General features: G+C 39.0%; 1 protein-coding gene across 3 annotated transcripts in view; it reads right to left on the bottom strand.

The window, feature by feature from the left end:
- si:ch211-158d24.2 (multiple epidermal growth factor-like domains protein 9) overlaps window positions 1–21,111 on the bottom strand; it is a 52,910-nt gene extending 31,799 nt beyond the window's left edge. For all 3 annotated transcript variants that reach the window (XR_009062802.1, XR_009062803.1, XM_057832439.1), the window contains exons 1-2: window positions 20,494–21,111; window positions 15,964–16,168 (exon numbers count right to left, since the gene is read on the bottom strand). Coding sequence is in view for 1 of the 3 variants with exons in the window: in XM_057832439.1 (XP_057688422.1) it covers window positions 15,964–16,168; window positions 20,494–21,100 (812 nt within the window). In the remaining 2 variants the exon portion in view is untranslated. The remainder of the gene's footprint in view (window positions 1–15,963; window positions 16,169–20,493) is intronic.
- Between the last annotated feature and the right edge of the window lie 1,281 nt (window positions 21,112–22,392).

Here is a 22,392-nt window from a genome sequence, read left to right as displayed (position 1 = left end):
AGCGGAAGGTGGGATGGGCACCTTTATCTCTATGACAAAATATGCACGAGCTCATTTTCTTTTACAAGAGACAAAATGTCCAACATGCATACATAAGCACTGTATCAAGGTGCAAGTCAAGGCCTTAATAAGTACATCCCAATGGAAAGAATCTTTTTAATGAAGTGAAAAGACACAAAATTTCATTTTTCCAATGTGTAATAGAGGAGAAAAGCCGTAAATAATAGCCCATTTCCCCCAGAAGTAGGCAAACCAGCCATTATCAGATGTTTGCCAGTACAATTTTAGGCAATCCAATGCAAGTATTTCAGATTGTCACACCGACTCGATACGCATGGCTATTGGCGAAACCCAGGAAAAGATGCGAGCTTGGTCTGAGACCGAGAAAGGTGATAGACAAAACAATTGCACAGATACATAAACTATACAGACGGCATGCATTTTTTCTTAGCTACTTTTTACCTGTTTTTAGTGTAATAGTGTGCTGTTTACGTGTGGCATGACTGACATCGCATTTGTCACACAATGGCTGCACTCGCAAGTCGTGTCATTGTCTGTTTAAACTAGAGGTGTCAAACGATTAAAATTTTTAATCGAATTAATTACAGCTTAAAAATTAATTAATCGTAATTAATCGCAATTCAAACCATCTATAAAATATGCCATATTTTTCTGTAAATTATTGTTGGAATGGAAAGATAAGACAGAAGATGGATATATACATTCAACGTACGGTACATAAGTACTGTATTTCTTTATTATTACAATAAATCAACAAGATGCCATTGCCATTATTAACATTCTGTTAAATGACTTGTAGTTCTTAAAAGATAAATGCAAGTTATAGAAATTTTACATCAAAACCGCTCTTCATGTTTTCGTTTTAATAACATTTGTAAAATTTTCAATCAAGAAATAAACTAGTAACCCGCCATTGTTGATGTCAATTACACAATGCTCATGGGTGTTGAAGCCTATAAAATCAGTCGCACCCAAGCGCCAGCAGAGGGCGGCAAAACTCCGAAAAACACAACAAGTACACCTTTCACTGTGCTCTCATTTTAATCTGTTTGAGCGGGGCATTTGTGCGTTTATTGCGTCAAATATTTTAACGGGATTCATTAAAAAAATTAATTACCGCTCGTTAACGCGATAATTTTGACAGCCCTAGTTTAAACATTATTTTTCCTGTTATCATAGCTCAAAGAAGTTCTTTGAGCAATCATATTTTACATAAAGTTCATTTAAACTTAGTCTCTTTCTTTTCCTTTAAATTGGTCTAACGATAATCACTCAACACATTCAATTGACTAATACTGCTTATAGAGTATTTCTCCCAAATAAGCCTGCATTTGGTAAATGCTTTTCCGCTACATTTACAAAAAATAGATACATAAGTAAAAATATAACACACAAAGATGAGGATTAAAATATTTCAAGGTCTCTTAAGCAAAATCAGAATTCACACAAAAGGCACACTGTTAATTTTTGGGAAAATATAGGATTTTAAGTGCGACCTATAACCTGAAATTTACGGTAAATGGATACCAGATGCTACGTTGCAATTAGTTCACTGTTGCTTGAACACAGTATCAAAGTGTTTGGAATGAGTGTTAGCCGTCTCCGTTCATTATAACAGAATCTTTAATGAAATTTTCTTCATCATCAAACTGATACAATGTAGTAATACTACAACGGTGGATCCAGAAATTATTCCCAGTACTTCACCTTTTCCACATGGCAAAATGATACACGGATGCACTGACTGCAAGGAATCATAAATTCTCTGACAAAATGCAGAGGCAGAAACATCTGCACCCGCAATCAATATTTCATTCCAGACTGGCAGCCTTGAGGCAGTATTGTCAAAAAATGCCTCTCAGACAATACCGACAGGAGTTGACCCAAATAAAGGGTGACACAAGTGTTTTGACAGATACCAGTGGTTTGGTCCAATAATGCATTACCAACAAAGAGGGGCTAACGGTGTGTGAGTCCATTTTTTGTCATATGAAAAGTGTACTAGGGTGGAGAGCGAATGTCATATTATGACTTGACAAGAGGAGGAAATCTGATTAGGGGCCTTTAAGTACACTGAACAAGGATCCAATTACAGATGTCACCTGACTTTGAAAAGCTTGTAATCCCACCAAGGATGAATATACTTAGATGACAGACAACAGGTTTAGAAACATTTGTGTGCACACCAAACAATGAAATATCTCAAAAAGCCTTTAATTGAATACACCACTAGAACAAGATATTTTATATTTAAACTGATCAACTACTGTAATTTTCAGACTATGAGGAGCACCTGACTTTAAGCCGCTACCCACCAAATTTGACACAAAAACGACATTTGTTCATAGATAAGCCGCACTGGTTTACAAGCCTCAGCTGAGCTCATTAAATTATGGGATATTTACAACAAACGATTTTAACCAGGAACACTTCATTTGACAGCGGCATCATAAGAGTGTTATAAGACCACCATGAAGTTTCACAAACAAAATGACTGCAAAGTTTCATTGTTTCAAGAAAATTCATTTGGCCATCACTGCTCCCTTGGGGGAGACATTCAACCTCTGCTGCCACCTGCTGTCAACACTGTTGTTGTCGAAAATGCCTCCTAGCATGCATTGCAGCACTACAGATGTAAATAACAATCAACATTCATGTCTTTCAGTTACTCTACCAGATGTTTCATTAATTGCTACCTCTGGTATTTGGTGACTGGGGGGATGTTCCATTTATAGAGGGATCAAACTTCTCAGTCTCCCTGGTAAAGTCTATTCAGGGGTGCTGGAGAGGAAGGTTCATCGGGAAGTTGAATCTTGGATTCAGGAGGAGCAGTGTGGTTTTCGTCCCGGCCATGGAAGAGTGAACCAGCTCTACACCCTCGGCAGGTTCCTTGAAGGTTCATGGGAGTTCGTCCAACAGGTCTACATGTGTTTTGTAGATTTGGAGAAGGCGTTCGACCATGTGTCTCGGGGAGTCCTGTGGTGGGCGCTCCGGGAGTACGGGGTACTGGGCCCCTTGGTAAGGGCTGTTTGATCCTCGTACGACGGTATCAGAGTTTGGTCTTCATTGCCGGCAGTAAGTCGAATTCGTTCCCAATGAGGGTTGGACTCTGCCAAGGTTGCACTTTGTCTCAGATTCTGTTCATAACTTTTATGGACAGAATTTCTAGGCGCAGCTGAAGTGTTGAGGGGGTCCGGTTTGGTGGCCTCAGCATTACATCCCTGCTTTTTGCAGATGATGTGGTGCTGTTGGCTTCATCAAGCTGTGACCTCCAACTCTCACTGGAGCGGTTCGCAGCCGAGTCTGAAGCGGTTGGGATGGAGATCAGCACCTCCAAAACATAGACCATGGTCGGAAAAGGGTGGCATGCCCTCTCCGGGTTGGAGATGAGATAGCAGGAGGGAGCCTGAGATCGACGGGCGGATCAATGCAGGGTCTTCAGTGATGCGGACTCTGCACCGGTCCGTTGTGGTGAAAAATGATCTACTTTCCTACCCTCACCAATGGTCACAAGCTGTGGGTCATGACCGAAAGGACAAGATCCTTGATACAAGCTGCCGAAATGAGTTTCCTCCGCAGGGTGTCCGGGCTCTCCCTTCGAGATAGGGTGAGAAGCTCAGTCATCTGGGAGGACCTCGGTGTCGAGCCGCTCCTCCTCAGTGTTGAGAGGAGCCAGTTGAGGTGCCTCGGGCATCTGGTTCGGATGCCTCCCTGGAGAAGTGGGCATGTTCCACCAGGGGGAGACCCCGGGGACGACCCAGGACACGCTGGAGAGACTATGTCTATCGGCTGGCTTGGGAACACCTTGGGATCCTGCCGGAAGAGCTTGCTGAAGTGGCTGGGGACAGGGAAGTCTGGGCTTCCCTGCTAAAGTTGCTGCTCCCGCGACCCGACCCCGGATTAAGCGGCAGATGATGAATGGATGGATGGATGGATGGGTATTTGGTGACAATTGTGTGTGTGTTTCTTTCAAATTCAGTCTATAAAATTACAAAAATTTTCAAAAAATCCAAAATAATTGTTTGGATTTTATTTTTCTAAACTATCGTGAATTATGTGTTGTTTTTAAAGTATTTTATTTACTGTAATTTTGGCACTAAACGGTGCACCTGACTATAAGCCGCCAAACCACCAAATTTGACACGAAAATGACATTTGTTCGTAGATAAGCCGTAATGGACTATAAGCCGCAGCTGTCCTCACTGTGTTATGGGATATTTACACCAAACAATATTAACCGGTAACACCTTATTTGACAGCCGCATCATCCCGAATGTCATGAGACCAAATGAACCACCATGAAGCTTTGAACAAACTGGCTGCAAAGCTTCATTGCTTCAAGAAGCTTCATTTGGCCATCACTGCTCCCTTAGGGGAGACAGTCAACCTCAGCTGCCACCTGCTGTCAACCTGTTGTCCAACATGCCTCCTAGCATGCATTGCAGCACTACAGATGTAAATAACAATCAAAATGCATGTTCTGTGCTAATTATTTCTTCAGTTACTGTTCCAGTTGTTTCATTAATTGCTAGTTATGGTATTTGGTAACACTTTATTTGACAGTGGCGCCATAAGCATGTCATAATTATGACATGACACTGTCATGAGCATTTAATAAATGCCTATAACAGATGTCATTTAGTGTTATCCGGCAAATTATCTCACTTTTGAATGGATGTAAAAGATCAGAGCTGCACATAAATGTTAGTGACATAATTTGCTGGATGACACTCAATGACATCCATCATAAGCATTCGGTAATACCCACTATAGCAGGGGTGGGCAAACTATTCCACAAAGGGCCGCAGTGGGTGCGGGTTTTTGTTGCAACCCATTAAGAGGACACCTTTTCACCAATCTACTGTTTTACAAGTGCAATCAGTCAATTGCAGTCAGGTGCTTCTTATTTCTGCTGAAACCTCATTGGTTAAACTATCTGTGTTGGCTCAGTTGGAACAAAGACCAGGACCCACTGCGGCCCTCGAGGACCGGTTTGCCCACCCCTGCACATTAGTGTCATGTAGGGGTGCACGATATAAATTTTTTAAAAAACCGATACCGATAACGTCCTGCTTCTCAAGGCCGATACCAATACGATAACAGATAATATACATATACAATTTTTGAATGTATATTCACCTGACTTTTTAAATACCTGTAGGTCAAAAATACTAGTGGTTGATTCAGCATAGATTTGCCTTTTACCAAACCAGAATTTTCATGACGACATGAGCATTATTATAATGGACAAAACAAAGACAGAAGCCATTTTGACTTAAAAAAAGTGCCAATATGAATTTTTTCAAATAAATATAATTTGAGTAAATCGCAATCAATTTGTCATTGTCATTGACGATGTGTTCCCCTAAACAATGAGCACTGAACTAAAACATAAACCCAACAGGTATTGTGCTTTGTCAGCAGATAAAACATTTGGTGCAACAGGAGAGGAGACTTTTGTCGTCTTGGTCAATGAAAAATGTTCTTAACTTGGCAATTATACAATAGCAAGCCTTTCAATAACCAAAAGGCCTCTGGAGAACTTGTAAACATAACACTGTAAAATGCAAAAATTTGCTAATTGCCTTAGTAAGGTTTATATTTCACTGAAGGAAAAATACGGCCTCTAGAACACTAACAAAACTGCATATTGGCAAAACAGGAGTGGAAACAAACGCTCACATCCCAATCCGACACCGTGCCAAAAACATTATTAATAGGCACGATAATTATTGGAGTTATTGGGATGACATAATTCCTATTATCGGACCGATAATTATTGGACCGATAATTATCGTGCACCTCAAGTGTCATGTCATAGTTATGACGTTCTTATGATGCCGCTGTCACATAAAGTGTTACCTATCAACCCAAATAAATCAATAAATAAGCCGCACTGGACTTTAAACCGCAGAATTCAAAATGAAGGAAAAAAGTAGCGGCTTATAGACTGAAAATTATGGTAATTGAAACAAATAAACGTGTTCTGTTCGTCCCCAGTGTCACTGTTCACTCTGTCAATTGTGTCAGCGTGTGATCATAAAATGTCCACTGTGTTAAAGCTAAATATCGAAGAAATTTATTGAATTGAATCATTTCAAAAGGTTTATTTGGAACATTATAGATTTCTCATCAAATATCAAAAGTCGTGTTAGCTATTATGCCACCAAAGCTAGGCTTTATATAAAATGTGCCCTCTGTTAGTGTCCACTCCATTACGTGCAAATGGTACGCGATAGAAAAAAGACCCGTAACATATTCAATTTCTGATGAGGATAAACGTTAGTCTCAAAGAAACTGTTTGGCTAGCTCAGATTAGGCTTAAACTGTATTATTTCTTAGCTTTAAAATAAACAGGGTTATGTTTGATGAACACATTCTGTCACAGCAATGATGTGTTTAAATAGGAAATTTGGTTATGCTAACATCATATAACGCTATGTTTAGGTTGGCCAAACATCCCCTTTTCCCCTGACGTCCACTTTTTACTTCCTGTCCAGTTTGTCCGGTTTTCTTTTAATACACTGAAGATAATTTGAGGTTTCCCTTGAATTTGTGTATTGCAGTTGTAGGTTGTAGGTGTTGTAGGTTCTCAACTCTCGCACAAAAATACAACTTGACCATTGTCATAATAAAAAAAATAAAAACTAAGTCGCCTGATCTTAGAACCATTCAATTTACTTTTGCCTGCAGCCTTCGTATTGATACAGACAATGAACTCTTAAGTCTACGGCAGCCGCACACATTGACGTGTACTATATATAGATGCTTCGTAGAATTGGGTTGCCTAAAGAGGCTAACGTACCAGGCAGTAACTATCTTGGATACGTCTCCCATCTGATTTGGGTGCCCGAATACATATACCTATACGTATATCTACGGTTAACATATGACCGCACAGTGTCCTCTTTTTCAGAAATCAAAATATGGTCACCCTAGCAATGTTACAAAGATAAAATACACATTCCTCAGAATTTTAATGGATAATTTATATTGAGTTCAGGTGGCAACCTCATTTGATATCGGTTACAGTGCCCAAAGCGCTTTACAGTGGCTGACATTCACCCATCCACACACACACATTCATATACTAGTGGTGGCATGCTGGCTACAAGGCATGCCAACAACTGGGAGCATTTTGGGGTTTATTTTGACTAGGGCTGTCAAAATTATCGTGTTAACGAGCGGTAATTAATTTTTTAAATTAATCCCGTTAAAATAGTTGACGCAATCAACACACAAATGCCCCGCTCAAACAGATTAAAATGAGAGCACAGTGAAAGGTGTACTTGTTGTGTTTTTCGGAGTTTTGCCACCCTCTGCTGGCGCTTGGGTGTGACTGATTTTATAGGCTTCAGCACCCAGGAGCATTCTGTAATTATTGACATCAACAATGGCGGGCTACTAGTTTATTTTTTGATTGAAAATTTTACAAATTTTATTAAAACGAAAACATGAAGAGGGGTTTTGATATAAAATTTCTATAACTTGCATTTATCTTTTAAGAACTATAAGTCTTTCTATCCATGGATCGCTTTAACAGAATGTTAATAATGCCAATGTCATCTTGTTGATTTATTGTTATAATAAACAAATACAGTACTTATGTACCGTATGCTGAATGTATATATCCATCTTGTGTCTCATCTTTCCATTCCAACAATAATTTACAGAAAAATATGGCATATTTTATAGATGGTTTGAAATTGCGATTAATTGCGATTAATTACGATTAATTAATTTTTAAGCTGTAATTAACTCGATTAAAAATTTTAATCGTTTGACACCTCTAATTGTGACACATCAACAGTGGGCAGTCAGAGCAGGACTCGGACTAATCACCCTTGCGTTTCTGGGAGACCCGCTCAACCAACTGCAAAACAGCTGGGCCATTTTATAATAATATACTGTATATATTAGAAAAAATACAAACTCCAGAAAAAACTGCAGCATTACTAAAAATAGTGAAATGGATGCAGTAATGATCCAGCAATATGAAAATCGAGAGCTTGAATTTTCCCAAAATGTCAGAGAAGAGGTTAAAAAGTACTCTCATGTTTTACCACTGCTCCATAGCTCACTGTGAGATGCACATGTTTGAATGTTAGCTTGCGGCCTCTAAATATGCAGCTCATCAGATTTTCTGCTAAGCTGCACAAAGGGCCTTTCAAAGTTGAGTTATGTCTAAGTATGTCAATGACTGCTTTGAATGTAAGAAACAGGAAGAATTACAGTATGTAAAATTATAAACAAACCTGCTCAACTGACTGTTTTGAGCTGTTGTTACTTCTCACTGATGCATGGTACAATAATGATTTATATGATAGTAATTAAACGTAGAAATCGATAGCAGTCATTTTTAGTATGATACTTCATCTCAAAGGGAACCTCAGACTTAAAGACTTGTAGGCTCCAATAAGCCACAATTGTTCTCTTTTAGGAAAATATGTTATTAGAAAAACATGAAATATTGCAATTGGTTTAAAAATCTGTAATATTTAGTACATGTTTTGACCTATGGAGGGCGCCATGTTTTATGCGCGCAATGGACGCTCGGAGTGATGACGGGTTTGGACTGGGCTAGGAGAATAGCTGTGCAAGGTAGCAAGCGAAGCTAGTATGACGACTGCCATGATTTTGTCACATTCTGCTGCTGGTCAGATTGTTTTGTTGCAGAGATATGGAGGAGTTCCCGACGTCGTACCTGCAGCCAATTCCAGCTCATCAGTAATGTCTTTAAACCGATCCTAGGCAGGTTGCCAAGATATTGACTTGCTGCCATATGACAATTTGTATTCTCGATCCCTTCGTTGCTTGCCTTGGTTTTTTACATGGCGAGATGTCAAACACATGCGCACATCGGTTAATAGCGGTGAGTACTTACTATTTGTTTTTATTGAGTCTTTTATGACCTTTTCATTAGAGCTGAACCGAATACTCGGGCAACTCGAGTAACTCGAGTCTAAAAACTGATCCGAGTAATTTTATTCACCTCGAGTAATCGTTTAATTTTGACAGCTCTAAGCATCACGTTTTGCCCGGACTACTTTTAATACGGGACAACGCGCTGATGTCACGAGCGTAGAGGAAGAAGCAAAAAAAAAAAAAAAAAACTTACTGCAGCCGACAGCTGCTACAAACGATGCCGACGTTGCTAAAAACTAGCCCGCATGATGCTACGGCGGTAGCAGGTAGCGTCTGATGCGTCTCATAGAGATCACATGTATGTGAAACTAGATGCGAAATGACAGAGTCAGCTGCGTTAGTAAACAGCAGTCATCTTAAAGCAGACTTCTAAGCGCTAATAAATACGATTAACGTTACTGTCACTCGCTCACGTAACGTTAGCCCTGCGGAGGGCTAGGTGTCTATTAATTATGACCACTGTCGATGCATGGCTAACGTGTCTTACACACAGGCTTTATTTAATCTGTGAAAACATAGTGCTGTAGAGTGATGAGGGTGTAAAATAAAAACATAATGCTTTATAACTGTCAATTTTAGCTCAGTTGTCATTGCTGGATAAAACACCAAGTAGCACTGGTCCCTAATGCGCTTCAATACAGCAGGTATCATACATTTATTTTGAACACTGCAAAAACTCAAAATCCAATCAGGACATACAGTTTAGAGTAGACTAACTTAAAACTTAACTACAACTTAAAAATAGCTTGACAAAAATAGAAATTCAATTGAAACACGTGGGAAAAACACCTAACTTTTAAGTGATGTGTGTTATCAAGCGTAATTGCATTTTTAGGTAAGAAATATATATACTGTATATATATATATTTTTTTATAAGATCTAAAAGTTTTTTGAGTGAAAGCAGTGAATTTTAACTTTTTTTTATTCTAGTTACATCTGAGATGCAATTGTTGGCTGTTTTCAACAATGTACATCGAAAATAAAGACATTGATTGACTGAAAATGTTTCAATATTAGATGAAATGTATTGTTTTCTCATGTATATTTATAACTGCTCTTCACCTAAAAATATAAATGTTTTATCCGATTACTCGATTAATCGATAGAATTTTCAGTCGATTACTCGATTACTAAAATATTCGGTAGCTGAAAACCTACTTTTCATTGCCTCAAAATACTTTTTGCATGTGTTTCCCTCTTATACTTTTAAGCATTGTATTTTCTTGTGGTGATCTGTTGACCACATTAGTCACGCAGCGTATTTAAACCACCCTAATTTGATATTAAAACGTTTCAATATTTTTTTTAAGCATCTTTAATATGTTCTTCCTGTATGCATCTAAACAAAAGCTGTAAGCGCACGGTAGTACTTTGGGTGTCAAATTTACCTCTTGTAGGACGTTTCACTGGTGTAGAACATTTTAGCAGAACACTGGTTTTGTCCTACTTTCGTCTCGTCTTGTCTTTCCTGTTCATTTAGCTTTTGCTGCTCGTTTTGTGCTCAGTAATGTTCCTCTCGGGTTCTAATCGAAAGGGCTGAACAGATTACATGTTTATGTCGCTAGTCACTCTGGAAGCCCGGCAGCGTAGTCGAGTGACGTCACCGCCCTGCGACGTCAACAACAATGGCGACCTACTAGTTTAACTAATTTTACAAATTGTATTAAAACGAAAACATCAAGAGGGGTTTTAATATCATATTATTTCCACTCAAACTAACGTTTTTCTTTTAAGAACTTCAAGTCTTTCTATCCGTGGTTCCCTTTAAAACTGTGATTTGCAGGCGGATTCCACAATGTTCTTGGGTCCATAAGGTCAGCTCACTAAGCTCACTACTCTGCTAAGTTTTCACTGCCACCATATAGTATTAGTCCCTGAGCAGTGCGCAGCATAAAAAGCCTCACATTACTTAATGAGAGAAATGCTGAAAGCAACAGCAGGCTAGGGGGTTGGAAAGCTGGCTAATCTTCGTACTCACAGTGATTAGCTCCAATAGGGGTCCCCGCGAGGCTATTGGGGTTGGCAGTGGCCAGGCTCAGACAGTCTAAGACAGACTATACAGTGCTGAAATAACCTTCTATATGTTGCACCTTTATGAGCAGTGGTGCAAAATTCTTAAAAAATGTTTCAAAAGCACATTTAGCAAGTTAAGTCCAGCACTGTTGGTATGTTCACTTTATAAAATTGCAAAAATCTATTGTGCTATTATATTCTTCAAACAAAGAAAAAACATTTCCACAGGAGTAAATTAGAATTCTTCACCTGCATTTCTTAGATAATTGCAAAACATTTTGTTCTGCTAATAACCATTACTTTCAGCACTGAAGTTATTAATAATGATAAAGTTAAAAATGTGCCTGATCCGCTCATGTGATTGGAAATCGGGCGCGATTTGCCTTATTTTTAGAGGATGGGAATCAGGTAGAAAAGATGTGGTTTTGAAATATATTTATTTTTTAGAAGTAGAGTTACTTAATGCACTGTGTAAAATTGATTTACCGTATTTTTCGGACTATAAGTCGCGTTTTTTTCATATTTTGGCTGGGGGTGCGACTTATACTCAGGAGCGACTTATGTGTGGAATTATTAACACATTATGATATAACTTCACATATTATTTTGGTGTTTTGCAGTGACACTGATGGTTTTGTAAAGTTGTTAGCATGTTCTTATGCTATAGTTATCTGAATAACTCTTTATAGCTATGGCCACGTTCGCGTTCTGCCTTTGGCAGTGTATGTTCAATTGTATTATTGACTTTTTTTATCTTGAAATGGATGTATTTAGTTTGTGGCGCTTTCACGCCCACGTGAGGGCGCTCTCGCACTTGTTTACGTGACATGCCAGAAGAAGACGGACAGCTACGTAGCTCTGAGTGAGTGAGGGGCGAGTTAGCGAGAGAGAATAGACGGCTGCGAACCTATTTTCATTGTTTATGCTTTTAAATCATCTCTACAGAGGCAACGCCTGCGTGTATCATCTTTTCTGTTGTTGTTGTGTGTTTTCCACCCGCGATCGGACACTTAGAGCCAGTTGTGTGGTTGTTTGAACGATGTGCTAATGATAGCGAACGCATGCTAACCTGTTACTTATTACTAATAGTACCTAATTATCATTTATTTACGTTGATGCGAACCTGTTTTCTATCGAGGACCAAATTGATTCAGCAAATTATACGGACGTCCAGCATTGTCTTTTGGGAGTTCGCTGTATAGCCAGGACAGGCCATAGCGTAGGACAGTATATTCACATTTCGTTGTTCATGCACTGTACACTGCACATTTATTTAGCATGTTGTTCTCTATTGTATTTTTATATTAAATTGCCTTTCAAGATGACATGTCTGTTCTATGTGTTGGATTTTATCAAGTAAATCTCCCCCAAAAATTCGACTTATACTCCGGTGCGACTTGTATATGTTTTTTTTCTCTTCGTTGGGCATTTTATGGCTGGATCGACTTATACTCAGGAGCGACTTGTAGTCCGAAAAATACGGTACTGACATTTCTACGGCAATTAGTGGAATTTCACATTTTTGATTGTATTTTATGTTTTATAAAAGTTTCTCTATGCAAAACAGTATTCAAACGTACCTTTTTTGCAACGTTTTTTCTGTGATGCACAAGTTTTTTTTGTTACTTGGATTAAATGTTGGTGATAAATGTTTACATGTAAAATTACATACAGAGCATTTATGGGTTGGACGGTAGCTATGGAACCCCAAAAGGGTCAAAATTTTAAAAAAATCAAAACATTGAAATAAATACTATTTTGATAAATGACAAATTGTAAAATAAGGTATTATTATGAAAAATATTTTACAAGCTAAAAAGCGTTTTTCACAAAGTATTTTTTATATTTCATAATGCCTTTTTCCACAATAGCCTTTTTATTTCATGATGTCTTTTTTCAGCACAATTAAATTTCACAAGATAAACAGCGTTTTTCACTAAGTCATTTTTTCATAATGTCTTTTTCCACAAGGCCTGTTTATTTCATAATGCCATTTTCCAGCACAAACCTACGTGTGCTCTCAATCAAATACATAAGGCGGAGTCAGTTAAGGGATTGGCTGGATTGTGGAGTCTGGCTAGCTGCGCTAGCATTTTGTAACTTCTCTGAGTAACACTTTCAGAGTTACTCAGAGATGTTGCAAACCAGTTGGATAGTAATGAAAGGCCTTTACCTTAACCTGAGCTCTCTGGAAGTTTACCTCACAGTTCATCGACCCTTCAAATGCTAACGACCAGACTCCACGATCCAGCCAAGCACCTAACTGACTCAGCCTTATGTATTGTATTTGATTGACAGAAGACAATTCATTGTGTTAAAAATGACATTGTGAAATAAAAAGGCCATTGTGGAAAAAGACATCATGAAAAAAAATTCTTGGTAAAAAAACACTTTTTATCATGTAAAATCTCATTGTGCTGAAAAACGACATTATGAAATAAAAATGCGATTGTGGAAAAAGGCATTATGAAATTAAAAAAAAAAACACTTTGTGACAATGGCTTTTTATCATCTTGTAAAATCTTTTAAATCTCCTTCATAACCTTTTACAATTTAAGGCCCGTATAACACAATTTGTTATTTATCAAAATGATAATTATGTGAAAATGTTGTCTTTATTTAATTCATGTTGACTAGGGGTGTAACACAAAAATCTCGGTTCGGTACGTACCTCGGTTTTGAGGTCACAGTTCGGTTCATTTTCGGTACAGTAATACCCTTTTCCCACTGAAACTATTGGGTCAACGCGCGTTTTTCCAAGCCGATGCATCCCACTAGCAATTGGCATTTGGCACCTTTCCCACTGACGAAAAAAGCAGTGTCTTTTTTTTTTTTTTTTTTCACCCGTCTAACCCCCACCCCTCCTCAGCCGTGCGTAAGGTGCGTGACGTCACCACGCTAAGATGCGCTTCGACAACTGTGACCGAATTCATTCAGTTCAAGGAAGTTAACAATGCAAAGCAACATGGAAGCCTCCTTTCAGTTTGTGTTCTCTGTTTTCATGCTTTTTACTGCCCGCAAAATGGTCAAAATGCAGCAAAGGCTCAACACTGTGCTTGTGCTGAGGCAACGTAGGCGACGTAAATTTTGGTTTGAAATTGAAAGGAGTCGTGTACGTCACAGAAGGAGGAGAAGAGCCTTTGTTTCATCTGTTATGGCTATTGCTAACGCTGCTACACCGACTGTTCGCCGTATGTGGATCCCGGGCTAGAGCACATGGTTTTTGTTTTTTGTTATGACGCATCACGTACTAGCCTACGTCACCACGTAGATTAGGGTGTTGACTGTTGACCCGGGGTTTTGCTTTCACACTGCATGGCGATCAGAGCCGAGGTGATTTTAACGCGGGTCGCTTGGCGGGTTGATTGACACGGGTCGAGGCGGGTCGCTGCACCTTTCCCACTGCCACCAAAAGCGGGTTGACACGGGTTTTTTGGCCAGTGGGAAAGGGGTATAAGAAGACAAAATGCAAAATATAAATGTGCTAGTTGTTTATTACACACTTTTGTGTTTTCAACAATAGGAACAGTAACCTATACAAAGCTAGAATTCTGCTCAAAAAGTAGCAGGTATTTAAAGATAATAATCCAACAACAATTTGCCTCTCAGACCCTGCGTATTGGTCAGCTTTCTTTCTGAAAGGAAGAAGAAAAAAGAAGTCCTGTGCTAAAGAGAAAAGCAATCCCAATGATTTTTTTTTCTTATGAACGGTTTTCAAAAGCTTTATTGGTGGATTTTCTCAAGTTAAAGCGCCACACAGAAATGAATAAATTTAATTCTGTAAGCAGGATCTTTGTATTATTCTTATTATTTAATTACAGGTGTTTTAGCTCATTTCAATGTATCTTATTTAAATGGGCTATTATTTATTTTATTATTTGTTTGTAGTTTACAAATGTGATGGAGTATTCATTTATATTGTATATTTTATATTGTATAACTTTAGTTCCTATGTGAATATTAGTTCCTACTTGTTTTGTTGTGGTAGGAGGGTTTTGTATTGAACACGGGGCCGTGTTGGTTATTATTATAGCAGAGAAGACAACTGTAAATCAACAAAGACAAGTCAACTGTGCCCCGATCTACCATTTAAGAGATCTGATGGACTCAAAAAGTGGGTTACGATTGCATATTAGTTTGAAAATCGACCGGATCCACCGTATTTTTACACGAGTGACTTCCGGTCTGCCCGGTCTGCTAGCTAGTAGTATTGACGCAGGAGGGTCGCGTCTCGCATCAAATAATAAACTCTGCCGTTCTTTTCGCGTGCATCGCGTTGCGCCGCTTCTGGGACGCGTCTAACACGCGGCCGCACTACACTGCGACTGGTGTGCATTGGCTGACTGACTTTATTGGCCGCGTTTCACTGCGTTGTCGCGGCGGCCACGTTGTCGCGCCGTTGACGTTTCTGACTGTCCTACCGTGTTGTTCCTCATAATATTAGAGAAGACGGAGTAAATATGATCTTCACAAAGAAACTGTAACCCGATTGACTCACAGCCTCGAAAAGTAAGGGTTACATTACGTCAGAAACTCGTTTGGTACGCCTCCGTTCCGAACCGAGCACCAAGTACCGAAACGGTTCAATACGAATACATGTACCGTTACACCCTTAATGTTGACCCTTTGGGGGTTCCATATTTTGTACTCCCATTTCATCCTCCATGTCATTAAGAGTTCAGTACAGAGTAGAGTGGCTAAGTGCTTCTCCGTAGACTAATGCTTAATTACAAGAGTATTTAAAGCTGTGATTAGAAGTTTCTTTATGTATCATCACAAGCATACATGTAATATTAACTTGGGTCATTTGAGCATTTATTTGATCTTTTTTTTTCTTTTAAACATCTTTCAAAGATGTCATACACAGCATAAGTCGTCAGTTATTTTATCATCCACGAGGTGAAACAAATTCCACCAACACACACTTCTGATTGATAGCGCAAACAATACAATGAAACCTCCAATGGCCTGAGTGAAAGCATTGAAACATTTCAGTATAGTACCTGTCGCACAGGTGGCTCTCAGCACCAAATGAGTCACAGGCGCAGGGTAGGCAGCCGCTGGTGCCATTGGTAAAGTATCCCTCCTCACATTCGTCACATTGTAGTCCAGTATAGCCGTCCAGACATGAGCACTGACCAGTACTCTGGTTGCACTCATCTGGATACAAAATCCCCTCACCTCCAGTGCTGCAGTTACAGAAGCCATCTGGGTGGACAGAGACAATGTGTGAGACCGTGTTTACATAACTGGATGTCATCCAATTCTTTGGTGCTTGATAGTATGGAGTAAAAACACATTACTAAAGATCGTGTAAAATTATAACGGATTTGTTTTTTGAAAGGCCAACTTCAGCCATAAAAAACACTGTACAAAAAACAATGATAAAATCACAATTATGGTTGAAAGATGTGTGGATTTAAACATCGCAATTATGAAATCATAAAGGCCATGATTTATTTCATGTGCGCTTGACTGGTCCAGAATCTAATGTAATAAGTAATACATCGGTTCACATCTGCCCGGTGGACAGGAAAATATTTAGATTTCACATTTTAATATCACATTGAAAAAAGATACTTAAAATAATCTCAACTATAACCTTACTGTAAAGGGATTCAATTCATCTTATTATGGTAATCAGTCTCTGATGCAGTTAGTCAATTAACATAATTTACATCTGATTTAATGTATGCAGTGTGCACAATAAACAGCTACATTAGGGCAAAAGTTGAAATATGTTTGGTTAAAAACATGTTTTGTACACAGTTTAACCATAGACTTCATAACAATTGATGGGACACGGCGCGCGGGGCCGATTAATAGGGGGCCCGCATTGTTGGCGTGGCTGAGTGGAATCAAAGAAAAAGAGCTTTTTCTATTGAAAATTCTTGTGAAAAAATGCTGAAATCCCCACATTCTTCATAGATATGAAAGTAAAACAGTCTCGATTCTTTGTTATAAGAGCAAAAAAAAACGGCAGTTACGCATTTATTTTACATAAATATGTCGAAGTATGAGGCCAGTCCGTTAGTCAATGCAGTGGCCGCCATTAGTAAACAGAGCTTTTTCTGTTGAAAATTCTTGCGAACAAATGCTCAAATCCCCGAATTCTTTATAGATATGAACGTAAAACAGTCTCGATTCTTTGTTAAAAGAGCAAAAATACGGGCAGTTACGCATTTATTTTACATAAATATGTCGAAGTACGAGGCTAGTCCGTTAGTCAATGCAGCGGCCGCCATTTGTAAACAAAGCTTTTTTTGAAATTCTTGAGAATAAATGCTTAAATCCCCAAATTCTTTATAGATATGAATGTAAAAAAGTCTAGATTCTTTATTAAAAGAGCAAAAATACGGGCAGTTACGCATTTATTTTACGTAAATATGTCTGAGTACAAGGCTAGTCTGTAAGTCAATGCAGCGGCCGCCATTTGTAAACAGCTTTTTCCGTTGAAAATACTTGTGAATAAATGCTTAAATCCCCAAATTCTTTAGGGATATGAATGTAAAACAGTCTCGATTCTTTGTTAAAAGAGCAAAAAAACAAAAAAAAACGGGCATTTACGCATCTATTTTACGTAAATATGTCGAAGAATGACGCCAAAGCCATAGCGATTCCCATTCTCCCATTGATTTTTTTCGTTTCAAAATGCCTGCATGATACGAAAAATATAATAATTACTTTGAATCCTCGAACAACTCACTCCTGAGACAATCCTTCCTGTTTGTATGTGGTTCAGCTTTCGTACTTTTTAAATCCGGCGTGTTAAAATCCTACATGTTTTTACTCTGCGACGGACTGGGAATAACTGAAGCGGACTTCAGGGCGGCCCCCACCTTATCGGTAGATGCACGGTGAAGGCCGATTTTGACCTGTCAATCATAATGAAGTCTATGGTATAACTTAAGTAACATATTAGAAATGGTTGGCAGAAAGCATCTGCTTTTCAAAACCATTTCTTTTTTTAATTTTTGCATTTTCTTGGAAGAACTACATAAAATTTGAATGCCCTTGCATTAGGTGATATAACAGAAAACAAATGAATTACATGTTTAAAAATAATAAAGTGATTTTTAAAAAACGTTTGAAATGCATTGTATAGTTCACGATGGTATACTTGACAAATGTATCAAGGATTTGTTGACACAAAAATGACCTTGACAAGCACTTAGTAGCTATCCATTATTAATCAGATCAGATTCAGTGCAGTGAGTTGGGACCACAGACCTCATTAAACACTACAATATCTCACATTTATGTTCAGTACAATGCAAAAGTTTTATTTTTTATTTTTTATAAAATGCAGGGTTGAAAAAACAACAATAACCATGCTCCTTAACAGTTAGATAAGGTGAAACGAATACTTAAATTTGAATATACTCTTGCTTCGGAATACGATTCAGGTGGTGTTCGACTTCTCGTGTTGTTTGTACTTTTATGTAACTACAAAAGGCCTGTGGTTATGCAAGCCCTCACTCCCGGGCTCTTTGCTACAGTAACAGCCACAGAAGAACTGTCAGCACCGGTCATGCCAAAGATTGTGTGAAATCCAGTTAATGCATATTCCACCACCCGCACGCACACCATTCTTGATTCTTAAAAAGTGGGCTTTCACTACATGTGAGGTTTACCTATTACAGCCCCACACAGGCACTGTGTCTGATGTCCATTGGTATAGGACCTGTGTGCATGGGAAAGGGAGTAGGGGGGCTGGGCTCACATCTCCCTTGTCTAGTTTATCTGTTTGACTGTTGCGACGTGTTGTGACAGCATGGCTGTTATTCAAACAGTGCAGGCCGTTCAGAACAAGTCGCAAAATTCCTCTCGAGCCTCGCTCGGTACTTGCTTGTCTGTTGCTACCGTGAAAACCAATTTTATTCTTCCTTTTCTTCTTGGAATTAAACTGCAAAAATGTTGGAGGGAAAGAAAAGGCTTATATGCTGCAGCTGTCTGTGAGATCCTGAGATGTGCGGGAGATGACGCCTTTGTTTATGTGATATTATCATGAGAGTTCCTTTTCAATGGAACAATGACCGGAGCTTAGGAATTCACCACCCTCAAGCTTCATTTCAAATTAAAGAGGCATTTTGGTCTTCGGGGTCAAAAAGGCAACAATTAATTACATAATAAAGTAAACAGACAATGGAGGTTCTAAAACTTAAGCCAAATTCAGAATAAATGCTTGGAAAATTTTCCCTGCTAGAATACATTTTCAAGACAGGTATTCTATGTCACCAATTGAAATAGCAGAGGAACCAACACAAAACACAACAGCATCAAAAATAATGTCAGAGATGATTTTAGTTTTACACAAATGCAGTCAAATTGAGGGAAAAATCTCAGTCGGCCAAACTCAACTGAAAGGTGAACATCTGGATACCTTTAACAGCATTTTAACTAACTGATCCTGCAATACTGTAGACATCCAGCACTCCACTCAATTCAAGAGTCTTAATAATCGCAGACCAATTAATTTTGCTTGTCCTGCATTGAATCCTTATTTGTTTTTTAAAAGCTACTTTTATCTCAGCAACAATTTTACTTAGGTAGGATTGAGTCAATGCAAATGCACCACTAAATTGTGTAATGAGGAGTCAAGATTAGTCAGAACATGATATGAAATACAACTCCACTTTTTGTTCTATTCAGAAGGGAGTAACATCAAGACCAACGTTTTTTCCCCTGGGGACACAGAACATTTTAAACAATATCTGCCTACACAAAATAAAAATCAGCAGTCATGTTTTGTTTAAAACTACTTTGGGGAAATCAGCTTTCTATAAGTACTCTGGGCGAGAGAAAAAATACAATCCCAAACATCTGCTTACCACAGCCATTAAAAGATAAATTGTCACAACTGTGCTTCTGGCTGGGACTTAATCAAGACTTACACATTGACGTAGGAGAGGAGGGGGTGCCACTGTCATTGCTCATTCATGGCTTGGGCTGCTTAGCCATTTTGGTTGAGTATCCTTGTTCTACATATTCCACATCCATTACAAGCGGCATACACTGGGAGATCTGCATGTAATTTCAGATCATAACAGAACATAAATCCTGCTTGGCCTAATACAAAATGACTATGGGGCTGCGTGGATGCTGTGTGGCCAAGCAGACTGGATACCCACATTGAACAACAACAGGATCAACCTTAACACCCCCACCCTTGCCCTTCCTCCTCCTATACAGTGTAATATGTGGCACACTCATCTTTTATTAAGAGGCCTCATGCAGGCCACGTTAATGTTCACTGCACACGGATACTGTTTTTAACAGTACCATATTACAATTCGTGTTAAGATTCTTTGAAGGGGTGCAGCATCCATAAACTGATAGGGTCTGGCCATTGTTGCAATGTGCTTTATTTGGTCTCTCTGCGTCAAACGCTCAGTGCTATTCTTCCTCTTCTTACAGATACGTGAATAGCTCGTTTTCCAGGCTTTTTCCCGCTATACTATTAATTAAGTGAAAGCGAAACATTTAAGACCTAATCATCCACTTTCACTAATATTGCATTCTACGACACTCACCTTGGCTATTCTCCACTGAGGTAACAGATGTGTCTGCCGACCACGCATCGTTGGCTGACCGTTGAGAAACCATGGACATCATTGTCTGCAGCGTTTTTTCCGGGGCAAAGAGTGCTCCGTGTGCATCAGTAGATCTTTTCAACCTGGAAGTCAGCAATGCTATTTCTTCCTTTGCGTTAGAAATGATCCCGGAGTCGAAATCGGTCGTGGTCGGCTCAGTTGGTGCAGATGGGAAGGCGTTTTGGGGGATATGGCTAGCTATGCCGATAGCAGACGACTGTGTCAAAAGGAAGCTGTTATCGGGCAAACGGCGAGACGTATCCGTATGGAAGGTCTTCCAGGTGTCGGAGGCTGTGTCTGGCTTCCTGGAGATAGGCGACGCATCGTATAGACTGATGCGAGGTGCAGCTTCAGAAAAATCGATATATACATACAAAATAAATACCAGAACCGACGATATGTACATCATTAAGGACGTGAACCTCATATTCAGTCTCAGCTCTCCATGTAAGCCCCAGTAACGGTCTCTATCAGACCTTTCCCTGAATGGATGCGTACTCCACCATTGATGTCTCCTGGCGGCGTACGGTGCTGTTTGTTGCCTCATGAACCACAAGTCATTGCTCTGCAACCTAACTGTGGCGCTGCTGAGCACGTTCTTTCTTTAAACAACCAATAGGAATTCGAGCAGACCAATAAAGAACGCCTCCTTTCGCTGATTGGATGAGCGTCATAACAATCATTTCGAGAGGGCAAAGATCCTCACAGAAAACATCTTCCACGTTTTTTACGACCAACCTAATCAGACAGAAGCCAAGTCCCTGTTAAAAAAATAATTCCAATTACCAATGTATTTCCCACTTAAGCCTAAAATGTTTTTGATGATGTTTATTTTCAATGAGCAATCGAAATTGGGGAGGGGGGGGGGGTTAAATAAAATAAATTAAAGAAATAAAGAGAGACAACATCGTTAATTAAAATAACAGCACACAAAACCCAATCCCATACTCATCAGACTCATGACTGAAATTAAACATAGTTGTGATCAGTGATGTTACCAGGATGCCAGGTGTGGGTGGGCATTAGTCTTACCTGGGGGGCGAGAAAAAAACAAAAAAGTACTTTCATCTTTTTTTTTTTTTTTTTTTTAAGGTGAAAGAGGAGGTAACAACGCAAGGGTTAAAACTAAGAACACATCAGTACTAGATGAATGGGATACCATACACGGTGCCCAGACTGCCGTTAGTATTACATCCAGTTTTCTTTGGGTGGGCAGAGCGTGTCCGTGGGTGGGCAATCCCCCCCCCCCCCCCCCCCCCCCCCCAACGCCCCTGGTTGTGATGCAAGGGGCGTAGGCTTGGTATCAACATTGGTAGGGATGATATAACGGCATAACCTGCATGAACACTTTTTGCTGGGAACGGGACATTAATAAAACCAAACAGATTGGGTAAACGGGGGTCAGGGCTACATTTCTCACAAATATGAAGCTAATTAATTGATAGGCTAAATTATCAATGCAAAATAAATCTGTATAGATTTATACTAACTTTTATGTGTATTGCTTCAGATGATACACCGTTCAATTCAACCCTTTGTTTTCAAAAACTACTCAAGAAACATTTTGAAAACCTCCACAATAAAAGTCTGGATTTTATTAGCAAATTTAAGTTGCAATATTTGAACATAAATTATACTAATATACACAATAAATACAAACTTGTTAATAATCTCTTAACTATCCAGGAGTTAAAAAAGAAAGAGAAACATTTGTCTTAGGACCACTCAACTTTGTCTGTCTAAATAATGAAATTAACTGAAAAAAATTGTTAGTCAGGCAATAACAAAAATAAATATAAATTAAGCCTTCCTTCTGGTAAAACATTACTGCTTTTGTCC

This window comes from Corythoichthys intestinalis, chromosome 3 (genome assembly GCF_030265065.1).
Source record: "Corythoichthys intestinalis isolate RoL2023-P3 chromosome 3, ASM3026506v1, whole genome shotgun sequence".
NCBI classification, from domain to species: Eukaryota; Metazoa; Chordata; class Actinopteri; order Syngnathiformes; family Syngnathidae; genus Corythoichthys; species Corythoichthys intestinalis.
This window is presented reverse-complemented; position numbering and strand designations above follow the sequence as displayed.